This window comes from Struthio camelus, chromosome 26 (genome assembly GCF_040807025.1).
Source record: "Struthio camelus isolate bStrCam1 chromosome 26, bStrCam1.hap1, whole genome shotgun sequence".
NCBI lineage: Eukaryota > Metazoa > Chordata > Aves > Struthioniformes > Struthionidae > Struthio > Struthio camelus.
In genome coordinates, this window is record NC_090967.1 from 5,226,864 (window position 1) to 5,240,325 (window position 13,462).

Here is a 13,462-nt window from a genome sequence, read left to right on the forward strand (position 1 = left end):
GCGCTCAAATCCCGACGAACTGTGCAGCCGCCGTCCGCCGTGTGCTGCGCGGAAAAAAGGAGCAGGATGGGTGCACCGAGCTTTTATGTGTTGCAATGCGACTGCGAATAGGACAAAGCCATCCTTCTATAGCTATGCGTGTGTGTGTGTGTGTGTATATATGTATATCTATATCTATCTATCTATCTATCTATCTATCTATCTATATGCATGCATATATACATAAAACACAGGCCTCTGAAAACTGTAGGGGTGGGGGGGAAGACAGGGGCACGAAACACTGCTACCAACAGCCCGTGCCTGTTTTCATGTGAATTGTTGGAGGTATGGCACATCCGACGATAACTTCTGGGCGGGCTTTACAGGAAGCTGCAGGTTCTTGAATCGCTAGCTAATGGTGCGGCAGAAAGAAGGAGCTGCTGATCTCATTCTTCCCACACTCTATTATGACTAATTGTCTTTTTTTTTTTTTTTTCTCCTTCTTTTAATTGCTTAAAGGACAATTAATGCCTTGCTTAAAGCAGGGCATCCAAAGCTGTGCCGACGTGATCCCGCCAGTCTGCCGCCTCTCCCCTCGGCCGGCGGGAAACCTCTCGCTCTGCAACGTCTTCCAGCAACAGAGCCGACGCTTTTAAGTGATTAGGGTTTTTTTTTTTTTTTTGCTCTAATTTCCAGAGAAATCCCAGAATCCCAAATACCTCTTCCCAAAAGCAAGCGCTGCCGGCCGTGGCCTCGCTTTCAGGCTGCCGGTATCCTGGATTCGTTTTTTTTTTTTTTTTTTCCACCAACAACCTCCCCCCCCCCCCCAAAAAAAAAATCTTAAGTCACACCCGACAGGAGGAAACGCCGAGTCCGTTGTAAACAAGATTTTCACACATAGTCTTATAAGATACCGCAGCGATGGGCTCCCTGCGCTTGCAAGCTAGATTGCCAGCTGAGATAGCGCGGCGAAGCAGAAGCGAAGCGGTCCAGCCCAAAGGCTTCTGCGCGCTCGCCCCGTCCAGGGCGGCCGCCCTCCCGCCGCCGCGCAGCGCCCGGTTTCTCCCCGCACCCCAAAAAACGGGTGTTTTCCCCCCCCCCTCGCCTGCCGCAGCGGCGCTTAGAGCCGGGCGACGGGTGAGTTCATCGGCGGAAAACCCCGGCGTCGGCACGGCCGCGCAGGGAAAACCGTCCGAGCCCGGCAAGTCGCGGGTTTTTTTTTTTTTTTCCAACCCTCAACGGGGAGCAGAAACCCACCAGCTTTTGGGCAGAATTCGGGGCAATTTGGTTCAGCCGGGCGACAAGGGGCAGCTTGGGGGGGGAGGCCGAGCATCGGTTTTGGCCCTTGCTCACCGCGTGCCAGGACGGGGCCCGGGGGCGGGTGGGTGATTTCGGCTCGCGCGAGCCCTCGGTTACGGCCGAGCCATTTGCGACCGGCCTGGAAACGTTTGCTCCCTGCACGCTTTCGGTCCTCCGGCCACACGAAGAGCCAAAAAAAGTTCGTCCCTTCCTCAAATTGCAGGATCGGGCGGCTCTGTGGTTTTCTGCGGTCGAAGCTTTGTGGTTTCCAGAGCTATTTTGCGCGCCTGTAACACAGAGTGGCTCTTAGGCTTTTCTTAAATTTAATTTTCGAAGCCAGAATCCCAAGCGCCAGCAATTTCTTTGCTATATTTAAGGCAAACGACTATAACGAAGCCACGGAGCCATCGCGACGGTAACTAGCCCCTGCGTGCCGTGGCGGGGGGACAAATTCGACCCCCAACCTCGGGGAATTTTAAAAAAAGGAGAAAGCGGGGGGGGGAAAACCCACCCTTCACCTGGGCTGACAGCCTGGGCGCACGCGGTAGCAGCGACAAACCTTACGTCCCGGGGCGGCAGCTCCCGAGGGAGACGGCGAGGGGCCGCGTCCTCGGCAGGCCCCGGCGGCTCCTCGCGTCCCCGCGCCCTTCGGTCCCCCCCTTTCAAGCATGCCGGGGAGACGGGGATTTATCCTAAACTCCTTGGGCAGAACATCCGTTCGATTTAATCTTGGGAGGGCTCCGTTTCCAGACACTATTTCGTCCTAACAGCAGTTTACGTAGGCACAAAAACGAGCCGCAGGCGCTGCTTTACGGAATGGAGATGCTGCAGCTTTGCAGCTCCCACCTTGCTACGCGCAAGGCGAGCCGGGGCAAGGCAGTTGCTATTTACTCTGCAACTACATTTAGCTTTTGTTACCTGCTTCAAATGCAATTCCTCGCGGAAAAGCAAAAGGATGCCTCCATCCTTTGCAGTAAGCGTGCGTTCAGCAGCGCAGACGCTGCTCTCGAACGTCCCTGCTACAGGGTTAGGATCGGGGAGGGTAACCCTTAAAATTGGTCTGACTTTGGTTTCTCGCGCTTCTTCATTCCCAGGGACGCGGGCTGCCTGGGTGCCCGGCCAAGGGCGCAGGGCGGGCAGGGAAAGCCCTGGGCGTTGCTCCTCCGCAGAGCCGGCCTCCAGGACGAGCGTCCCGGGAGGCTGAACGGCCGTGATGTACGATGCTTGCAGCCGGCAAAGGGCGTTACGCCAACGCGCCGATAGGAAAGGCTCCAGCGCTTTTAAGAGATGCTATATCAGCGGCAAAACAAAGTTTTAATTGCGCTCGTTAAAAAGCGCTCACGCTCCCTTTTCCAGAAAAACAGCACCTAGAACCAGACGAGAGGCAGGTAAACGTTCAGAGTGACTCTAAGCTCATAGTAAAGCTCAACAGGCAGGAGAGGCAGCGATTTGCTCCTAGCAGCCTCCTCCGGAGGAAAACAGGACTCCACCTTCGGGAGCCGGGCCGAGGGAGCCCAGCCGGCGGGAGGGAGGGCCGCAAAGGGCCCGGGAGCCCCGGCTTGCGCCGCGCACGTCAGCCTCGGCTCGCGCTTAGGGGCAGAGCGGTCAACGCGGTCCCTTCGCTTTTGAGGTTTGACGGCCGGCTGGCAGCTCGAAGCTCCGCTACGCCGGAGCTCCCACGCGCAGACGCTCCCTCTCCTGCCGCTCTGCGCGGGATCGCGGCTACGGGAGGCCGTAGGGATTCGGCAGGACCCTACGTAAGGATTTGGGGAAAGCGCGAGGAGCCGCTGCGTTAGATCCGTCAGCTTCCAAAAACCAAGCGGGAGCGAAACAGGCAGCGGCGGCCCGTGTTTTTGTAAGCGAGGAGACAGCGTTACATGAGGAGAGAGCGCGGGCGAGAAGTTGTGCCAGCGCGTGACGCGCGCCAACAAAATCCTGGCTCCCAAACGTCAGCGCGCTAAAAATACTGCTGGAGAGCAGGTTCAAGACAGACCTGCCTTGGCAAGCTGGCGTGCCGTGCCACTGGGTGCAAGAGCCGAGTAAATAAAGCAAGCCGGCGGGAGCATAACGAGCCAACGCCAGTAAAGCAGGAGAGCGTGATAGCGAGGTGTGTTTTTCCCCTAGGCGGGCAGGCTCGGTCGTCGGGGATCTCTCCAACCCCTTGCCGGGCACGTCGGCCGGCCGCTCGGCCCGGCGCTGCCTTTTCTGGCTGGTCGCTGCAGACCAAACGGGGCCGGGAGCAGCAGGAAGGGCAGGACGGAAGGGAAAAGCCGCGCAGGGAGGGCAGCAGCCAAAAGGAAAGAAAGAAAAAAAATCTCAACACAGGGAATAGCAAAGGAGTTGTTCTTAGCGAGAGCCGCAAATTGGACGCAAGAGTTGGTGCAATCGCGGACATAAGGGTTAAAAAAAAAAAAAAAAAAAAAAAGATTGCCGGAGTCTCCGAGCTCCAAAAAGTAACTTCTCATTTATTATATTAAACAATAACATTTCTCTTATTAAACAATAAACACATGAGACGGGTTAAAATTAAAATACCTTTTTCTTTCAATTTGTTATGATATTTGAGAGATAAATATAACTACAATACTGTACATGTTTGGAGATATTAGTCAAATTTAGGTCAACATGGCAGTTTCCACTGTATGTTTCCACCTTTCTTAGGTCAGACTAAAGAAAGTCATTATTAAAAGGGATACTTTAAAAAAAAAAAAAAAAAGCACTGTATCCTTGTAACAGGAGAAGGAACCATGCTCACTACGAGTTTTCCTTTTAAAGTTGCAATCAAAGGGGAAGGCAGAAGTTGGAAAAATGAAAACCTCATTTTACAACAAATTAGCCTTTATTTATAAAACTTTCAAGTAAAAAGAGCAGTATACCAACTGATAAAACAAATGTGTCAATGAATAATAAAGAGTTAACGTTATTTACTCTAAAAATAAATCTATGATTCCACCATTCTCCAAGCAAAATTCCTTTCTAAGAGAAAGTTATGTTCGTTGTGAGGTCTACAGCGAGATGCAACTGCTGGCACCCAACAAACAACTTCGCTATTACACTGGCCAAGTTATTTGAACTAGATCGTTACTAGCACAGATCGAATCAGTTCAGCAAAACGCATTCTCAGCATTAGGATTAAACAGAGATGAAGTTTCCTGAGAGGAAGAAATAAAACGCGGAAGGCAGAAATCCAACCCTGACGCGGGGGAACGCGACAACGCTATTTGGACCGAAATTCCCCGGGCCGTGGGTTCTGGCGAATAAATACCCTTCTCAATGGAGAAACGCTAAAGAAGAAACAGTAACCCCAAAGGGATTAGAAGAGGAATCCAAGAAAAGTGCGTTATCTTTTCACGTAAAATGACAACATAATTTCTACAAAATTTCTGACAACAGACTTCACAGACAGGAATTAAAAAACAAAACAAAACAAAACAAAACCAAAAAAGGCTACACGCTGTCCGACTCCGCTTGGAATTTCCTACGCTTTGAGCGCACATTACGTACAACAAAATACAACACGCACTGATGATCCTCATAGGGCAGAGGTTTCATGAGGAAGTTTGCCAACATAAAAATGTTTCATACAGCAGTATTATAGAAGTACTACTTTTATGAGCATCTGTTTTTATTCCAGAATGACTGGTATGCTTTACAAGAGTATTTTGAATATAACTTCAGGAAACTGCTTGAGGCAAATGTGAGCATACTGGTCTATAACGGAATATGCCAGTAATCCAATATCTGTGTCCTACATGCAGAGCTTGCATGCACAGGTTCAACGTGAAAAATTGTCTGTCTTTCCTGTTTTAACTGTTGTGCCTCGGCACTGTGTGCAACTCATGGTTTTCCATGAGTCATTCCAGCGGTGACTGTACTCTGTATAAAATACACATCTGCCGCTATAAAAGTCTACTAAACGCTTTGTGATTGCTCAACGTACCACAGAGTCTAATAATTTATCCAAGTAGAAAGTAGAAGCACCTCCGTTCTCTCCTCAAAGCCAAGAATGCAACGGATAAGCATTCCTCTTGAAGCAAAAGCTTAGGTGGAAACGGAGGAAAAACAGAGCTGAAATCCAGATGACAATTATATGCAACCTATGTAACTGGAATGGGGCAAGGAAAACATGTTTTCCACCTCAGTGTGTGCCTGTTGTGTGTGGGTGGGTGGTGGTGGCGTAATAGCTCTTTAAAAATCATTTTTTAAAAAGGGGGAAAAAAGAAAAAAAAAAAAAGAGAAAACCTACAAGCAAACGTAAGAGAAAAATCATTGCCTCAGCCTGAGAAAAAGAAAAGATGACATCACACAACCAACGCATGCAAGATCATCAGAAATTGAGCCTACGTTTCAAAAAGACACTTTAAAAACTCAACACATTGTGAAATCGTATCCCAGTACAGATGATACCTACTTTCTGCCAGGTTTCTCTCTTACCCTTGGCACAACTCGCAAACACAGTTTTTCATGCCAGTGAAAGTATTATTGAAAAAAATTTATTAGAAGTAGTAATTTCTCCTTTTTTTTTCTTTCACCAGAACTTTGAAATTATAAGAGCCATGATCTAATTTCCATTTCTGTATAGATTCCATTTTTGTATCCATTTCTGTATAGAGAATACATACATACACACAGACTTTAATATATAGAATATATATGAATATTCTACATATTCATTGTATATACACATTTTATGTACAGTAGAAGTAGCTATATACTAGACAGTATGTGGACATATATAGTATATACACACACTTATTACATTATACAATACACTATATATATATATACACACATACACACAAATAATATGAATCTTATAATATACACTGTATATGCATTGTGTATACTCACATTTTATATATCTTGCATTGTACATATTTATCTGCCCAAATAGCAACAGGCCTATTTGTGCTTTAAATTTCACTGTTCTGGAGGAAGAATAAGATCAACATCTTGCAATAAAGTCTTGTCTTACAAGAGCAAGTACAGGTATTATACAAAACACTAAATTACATGCATAAGGGAAGAACGGGGGCAAACTTCCTTTTTCATGGAAAAACTGTATTAAATATGACAGGGAGAAATCACAGCTGTACTGCAGTGTCTAAAATTTTGATTCGAAAGTGTTTCAGCAAACCTAGGATTACTAACGCTAATACACTGTGCACAGAGGACACGTTCTGTACTTGCTAATTTGCTTCATCTTCTGTTATTGTCCAAGCAAATATGGAGAACGAGTCCATAAGGAAACAGGAAAGTGAGCAATTAGATCTAACACTATGTGGAATGCTAAATTAATTCACATTTCTGGCTTCCTGCTGAACATCTTGAAAACACCAAGTCTGCCTCAGAAGCATTATAAATCACGCTATTTCTGAGAATGACAAAGCAGTGGAAAGTCCAGGAAAAATGAATCAAGCTATTTAACTTATCCACCTGTCCCACTTGAGTGACATCGTCCAAGCAGTAGCCCAAAAGTGGCTTTCCTTTATAAAACGGCACTACATAGGAATGGTGTTTTATTATAGCAAAGGAGACACCACAAAGATGTCTCCTTTGGTGACATTTGGGTGTCTTAGGCCCAAATGAAAAGGAGAATCTTATACAATTTTGAAAATTGCTCTTTCATAGCAAAAGGTTTATCTCATGTTAGCTATATATAGGCCAAATTTGCTTTCAGAGACTTGGGAGTCCAGCAGATCAACAGAAAACAGAATGTGTTGACATTTTTGAACGCGCGTTTGATCATTTAATCTAACATATATTAGAGGAAATTATTACAATAGGAAGGGACATCAAGTCAAGTTCTGGACAATGAGAAGTATCTCCTACTGCGCTCGCAAGAGGTCATTAAAATATGGTACTGGAGATCACCATATGGTTCTTTTCATACCAGAATGCGTATTCTCCCCTTCTCAGGCAAATTTAAGATTCACAGTATTTGTAGTACCGGTACCACAGGAGATACACAGCAACTGCAGAATTGTGACTCCTGAAAATGTATTTTGAGATATGGATTCTCAGTTTTGTCAAATGCATTGCCGCATATGTAAATAGACGGATGCATGTGTATGTACGTGCGCACGCATGCAGGCACACGTGTCGACACATGCTCACTGGTATATATACCTGCTCACAAAAGCTGGGGACAACAAATGTTATGTTTTAGCTGCACTTCAGAATTGAAAACTACTAATTAGACTAAAATAATCTAATCTGATTCTTGCCTCTGCATAAGGAAAGCCTCCAGAATAAGGCAGACTAGAACAGCATGGAGAAAGATTGTTTTCATTCAGATAAACAGGCACTATCACTGTATCATGAAAAATAAAAATACTGAAGCAAGGGCGTAAGAAATGTAAATGCATTAAAGATGATGGAGGAATACGACGCTTTCCAAAAAACAGAAAATTTTCCAAGATGAGGGCTGCATCAGTAAAAACACAGCATGTTAAGTACCCAGTTTGTACTCCTACAGAACCAAGGATAAGAAAGCAGATATATATTAAGGACATTTTGAAAAATTTTGCCCTAGGTCTCTACTCTATTTAGACACAAAAGTCCAAGGCAAAGACAACTGAAGTGTTAGAATTCCTGTAATCACCAGGAAAGGCATTTTTAGGAAGTAATTTAGTAGATAACTCACAAACTTATCATAAGGACTTATTTTAGATACGACAAGTAAAATGTATTCTGCATTATCTTTACCAAGTGAATATATCACATTCTACAGGTGTACTTAAAATCTGTTCCTATACGGACTTAGGACTGCAACCTGCCTTTTAAAGCCAACCCAGTCTACCAGTACTTCTATAACTTATGCATGAACATGTATTTGGCAAATAAAATCTGTTTCAACTTGGCCATATTTCAGGTAAACTATCTTTGATCTGTATCCCCCTAATATAAGACCAGTGGAATTAAAGAAACAGAGGTAGAGACCGTCTCGCACAGACAGTTGGATAATACAAATAATACGATCTATTTTCTGGTGCTTGGAGCAAAAGAGGGTAAAATGAATTGTGGGAAAGAGCACAGCTCAAACTTAGTAAGCTTTCATTTTTTTTTGATCTTACATTAAAGAAGAACTCAAACTTATCACAGTCCTATAACCATATTTGTTTATGAGATAAAGCATGATTTTACCTAATGATTTAATTGTCGAAGTCATCATTTGTCCAATTTACTACCACCAGATTAACTCCCTCTTTTACAACACTACATATAATTATTAAAACTCAATGCAAATAAATGTTTCAATAAGAACTGCTACTCATTCATAGAGGCTTCAAATTCAAAGTATTTTATATTCGCTGTGTATATATTCATCATATATAAACTGTCAGATTCTGTCGTAAGAGCTGCATCTCCTTGATAAAAAGGGAACATCTCATAATGAGCTTGTGCTGAAGACTTTGATATAGATGGATTTGTACTCATTAGCCTACCATGAATAATTCAATTAATGTAACAAGTGAAAGCTAATTCTATAAATATTACCTTTTTATGACTCTTTCTTGTAATTGCATACTGCAGCCTCCAAAAACAACGTAATTTGGGTAATAAAAAGCCAGATTCACAAGTTGCAGTTTACTATATGCAACACTGTCTTCAAGATAAAGAAACTTCACTTCCAGTATTTTGGGATTATGTTAAATTTCTTACAAGCAGTAAATTTTACCTAGAACATATAATACATCTTATACAGTGTTTCCTGTATATTATGCACTTGAAAAGCCACACCGAGCCCAGTTTGATCTAGCCAGCCAGTCTTGCTTAGAGTTGAAGGTGACTAGAATTATTTTCACAACATAAAACAAGAACTTAGTACTTTTATAAAAGCCATGTTTAAAGGTTTCACTTGGACAGGGTAGAGCCAAAGAGCCTCTATTTAAGAGCTTGGCATATCAGCCTTACTGAGTGCAATAGCCAACTCAAGGTCTTCTTGTTCTTGTCTCCGCAATCGAGCTAGTCTTTCTTGCTCTGTTTTTTCACTCTCACGCTTTGCCCATGCCAGCTGCTGTTCTTCATTTCCAAACTAAAAAACGAAAATGGAAAATGGGTTAATAAATAAATTTACCAAAAAGCCAGAAAAATTATATGAAAAGTACAAGAAATCAAACACATTAAAATATACAAAACAAGTACACCGAGCTGCATCAGGCTAGTTCTTCTGGAACCACATAACAATTTGCTCACTGTTGTCCTCGCTTCATCCTATCATTTACTTCCTTAATTCTCTCTTCCTCCCACCAAAGAACTAACCCCTCTGGGTTGCACACCCTTGCCTCCACGTCTCAGCAGTCTATGAAAACCGCTGGAGGACTGGAGTCAAAACAAAAACTCCACAAACACACAAGAAGTTCGTTGGTGGTTTGAGAGCACAGCAACCTCCATCCATTCTCAAGAACGGTAAATTTGTTAGCTTTTAGCTGGTAAAACTAACAGCTATTTTCTCTTGTGCAACTACACTGCAAAGAGTTTTATTGTAATATTTCCTGTTAATGGTGAGGGGTTCTACTAACGAATCTGGAGACTGCCAATTTGTGGGAAACCTCACCGCCCTGTAAAAAGTAAAAAAAGAAAAAAAAAAAAAAGTCCTTCTGTAACTGTCCGTAAAATACATGCAGAGTTTTTCCAATAAGAAATAATGCAAGAGAATCCAATTTACTTCAGCAGAAAACACTAAGGAGACATAACACATTTTAACATTCAGCTTGTAAGCCTGTTTGAGCTTTCCAAAACACATTTAAGTACACTGCAACAGTCAGCAAAACTATTCCAAAATTATATTCCAATATTTAGTACTGAAGTATGCAAAAGTTTGCTTTCTTGAGATTGTCGCATAAAATGCTATAGAATTACTTTATTGAAATAATACTAATTTAAATCTAAGATAAAGTCTAGTACCGTCCAATTTTAGGATGAAGAGGATGATGTTAACAGAAGTTTTTTTGTAGAGCTGCATGTAAATGTTTGCAATTAGATCCCACTTCCAAAATTTGCTTTGTAAGACCTTCCTTTTTTGAATGTTGAGGAAAAGGTATTATTTGGGTTTTTTGAAAGAGAAAAATACACGGAGTTTATACTTTCAAATTTCCCTTGAACGCATACTGCAAATACTGGTCTCTGGTCTACAGCACAGTACCTCTGAACATAGCAAAACATGCCACTCGACTAGCTGACACGGCTATACCTTCCCGGACAAGCTTGAAATATTGTACTGAATATTAACTTTAAAGAGTAAAGCGCATTGTATCTATAATTCATATTTTCAAATAAACGCATCTATTTGTATTTCTTTAAACCTAAGGCCAATTTTCATCCACTGTAGTTAAACTATGCTCTATCTGTACTTTTCCAAATGCTTGCAATTCCTCATTTATTTATGTCAATATCTGAAAAAGCAAGAGGATATGATGCAGAAAAAGAGGACTACTTTAAAAATTTACTTTTCCCCAAACAATGCCTCTGCTGCCATTGCCATAAAAATCTAGATGAGGGCCTTTGCATTCAACGTTGTTGAAACACAATAAAAGTACCAAACGTTATAAGAAATTGTACTTTTAAAATGAAGAAATCCTACTGTCATTACTCCTTTAAATACTTTCAGTGACCAGCTGACCGGTAAGGTTTAAGAACTCACTAAGGTTTTGAATACATGATTTTTTTCAAGACACAGTGAAGGCAGACTCAAATGGAAGTAGGACTTCTCCCCTGATTCCAAGAATTCAAAAAGAAGATCCTGTAGCTGTGATGGAGAATAACCGCTACTATTTTCAGAAATAGAGTAAGCTTTGGTTAATCTCTTTGGGGTGTCTTTTTAAGAGCAAATGTTGAGAAAAGATTTACTTATATGGCTTACATCTTAGGGTAAATCTTCCAAAGCTTAGGAGGGTCCAACTTACGACTTGTTTATGATACACAAGTTATATTTTTGTGGTTAAAAGGGCTGAGAGGAAAAAAAGAAAGATGGAGGGGGGAGGGAGAAGTGATTCACAGGAAACCAAATCTTATTGCAAAGCCTTAGCATAAAGCGGAATTTTCAGGAGCATAACTCTGACCATTAAATAGCGAAATGCAGAACAATTTATTGTGGCCCCTGATTCTTGTGCAGATTACCTATAAAAGGATCATGTAACTAAAATACAAGTCATTTAAAACAACAATTTTTTGGCATATGTCCAGTTTTCAAGAAGTCTATACGTTTATATCACGTATCTGTCATTTCATAAACACTCTTCATATAGGATTTTTTTTTAACCCAAGAGTAAAGTCAGACGCAAGGCAAAAGTGAGAAAAACAGCAGAATCTGCAGAGGAAATAATCAAATACACAAAAAAGTACCCTGACTTGTATTTACTAAACTGGCAGTTTATATGAAGAGAAAAAAATTTAGTTTAGTTCTAAATGCTCTGTTTCTTGGAAATTAAAATGCTTTCTGTAGACTAAAAAATCACTTTTCTCGTTGTTCTGTAAACTTAAGATAGAACCGAGAACGAGATAACAAAACATTTTGCTTTGTTCCAAAGGTTACACCACTGCAAAAGTGAAGAATGCAACAAGAAAATACCTAGGAAATTCTGGGTATGTCAACTAGCCAGTATCTCCAAAAAAACACATTTGATAGAGTGCTACTAAAAGGTAATGAAGCCCTCATGTTATTTTGTTGCAAAGGTACAGAATTTAAATGTAAAACATGTTATTAAATTAATCGAATGTATATTATTCTATGATTCTGTTCTCAGATTCCACAGACAAACTGCATGTCAAAAACCTTCTGTAAGTGAAATTACTTTAAATTTCCATTACAAACAAAGTTATCCAAAAACAGGTAAAGACAAGCATAATATTCTTCCTGATTACAAGGTAGCTAGAGCACTTAAGACTTCATGCAGGAGAATTAGGCATCATCGAGTGTGGCAATACAATTGTGTTATATGCAAGCAAAAAATAAACACTGAAAAGAACAGGGAAAGAAAGTCTCTCGTCAATCAACTTCAATTAACTTTTTTTTTTCTTGGAACAGTAGAAAGCAATCCACAAAAACAATTTTACAAATTAATTTTATTGGATGAAGCGCCACCTAATAGTAATTAACCAAACTATAAGTGGCTACTACTCAGACCTCATTTTTCCTACTGTTTCTTATCTTTTAAAGTTAATCTTATCTCCTGAAAACTTGATGGCACAAAGAACTAAACGCTAGGGCACCCATTGGGATGGGGGAGGGAGATTTTGGTTAATCATTTGATACAATCGCTCAGTGTAAGCCACACTTCTCAGAAATGCAGTCTGTAAATAAGATAACAACAGCTGGGTTGCAGTCATTCCATTCCATTATTTTTCTTTCATTCAAAGAAGGAATTAGGTGTTGTTCAAGAAATTTCAGATAAAGCAAGTTTTGTGTCTTATTTTTATTAAGAATGTCACCATTTTGTATACATTCACAGAATTTAACTGTGCACCAAATTCAACAGGCTAGTACTAACTGTGGTAAAGCATACATAGTATCTTGAACTTTATCATAGATAAATTAAAGAACTGAGGCCAGCTAAAAGTATGCACAGATGACCTCAACTAACAATATCAAATAGGAAAATGATACACATTTACTATTAACTAATAATCGGGGGGAAAACATTTTAAAAACATTAAAAAATAAGCAACCTGAAAGATTCAGCTTTAAGATCTCCACTGCTGAACACTGAATTGTGCTCATCAGACTTAAAGTAACAGATTAAGTTGGCAATTTTACTGCATGGCAATGTGACAGAACAAAAACACACAAAAGAAGGAAGAAGCCTGAGGCTATGGATGGAACAGATTTCTACCTATTCATGGAAGCAGTAAGAACCATACTACTACTACTACATTTACAACGATTTCCAATTCAATAACGTACCTGCCAACACTAAAAACAAAGCCAGGCTTTTAGAAATCCTGATATTTTTTCATGAAAGGATACTTGGCTCTGCTTTCCAACCTTCTGATATCATCTTTTGGAGTGCAATATGGGTGTTTCTATACTGGTTCTACAAAACAACTTTGTATGCTTCGTCTAACAAGGGCTTCTCTACGTTATCAGTAATTGGAACAAAATTCAACAGCTAAATTTTCAATCTCTGTCTTGTATATATATCTTTATGATCACATTCCATTGTATACAGAAAACATTGCGACA

At 41.3% G+C, this 13,462-nt stretch overlaps 1 protein-coding gene across 15 annotated transcripts in view; it reads right to left on the reverse strand.

Moving 5' to 3' along the window:
• Positions 1-8,888: 8,888 nt before the first annotated feature.
• Positions 8,889-13,462, reverse strand: part of EPS15L1 (epidermal growth factor receptor pathway substrate 15 like 1) — a 41,479-nt gene continuing 36,905 nt past the window's right edge. For all 15 annotated transcript variants that reach the window (XM_068920236.1, XM_068920231.1, XM_068920230.1 and 12 more), the window contains one exon: positions 8,889-9,316. In XM_068920236.1, coding sequence (XP_068776337.1) covers positions 9,306-9,316 — 11 coding nt within the window. In that variant the 3' untranslated portion in view covers positions 8,889-9,305. The remainder of the gene's footprint in view (positions 9,317-13,462) is intronic.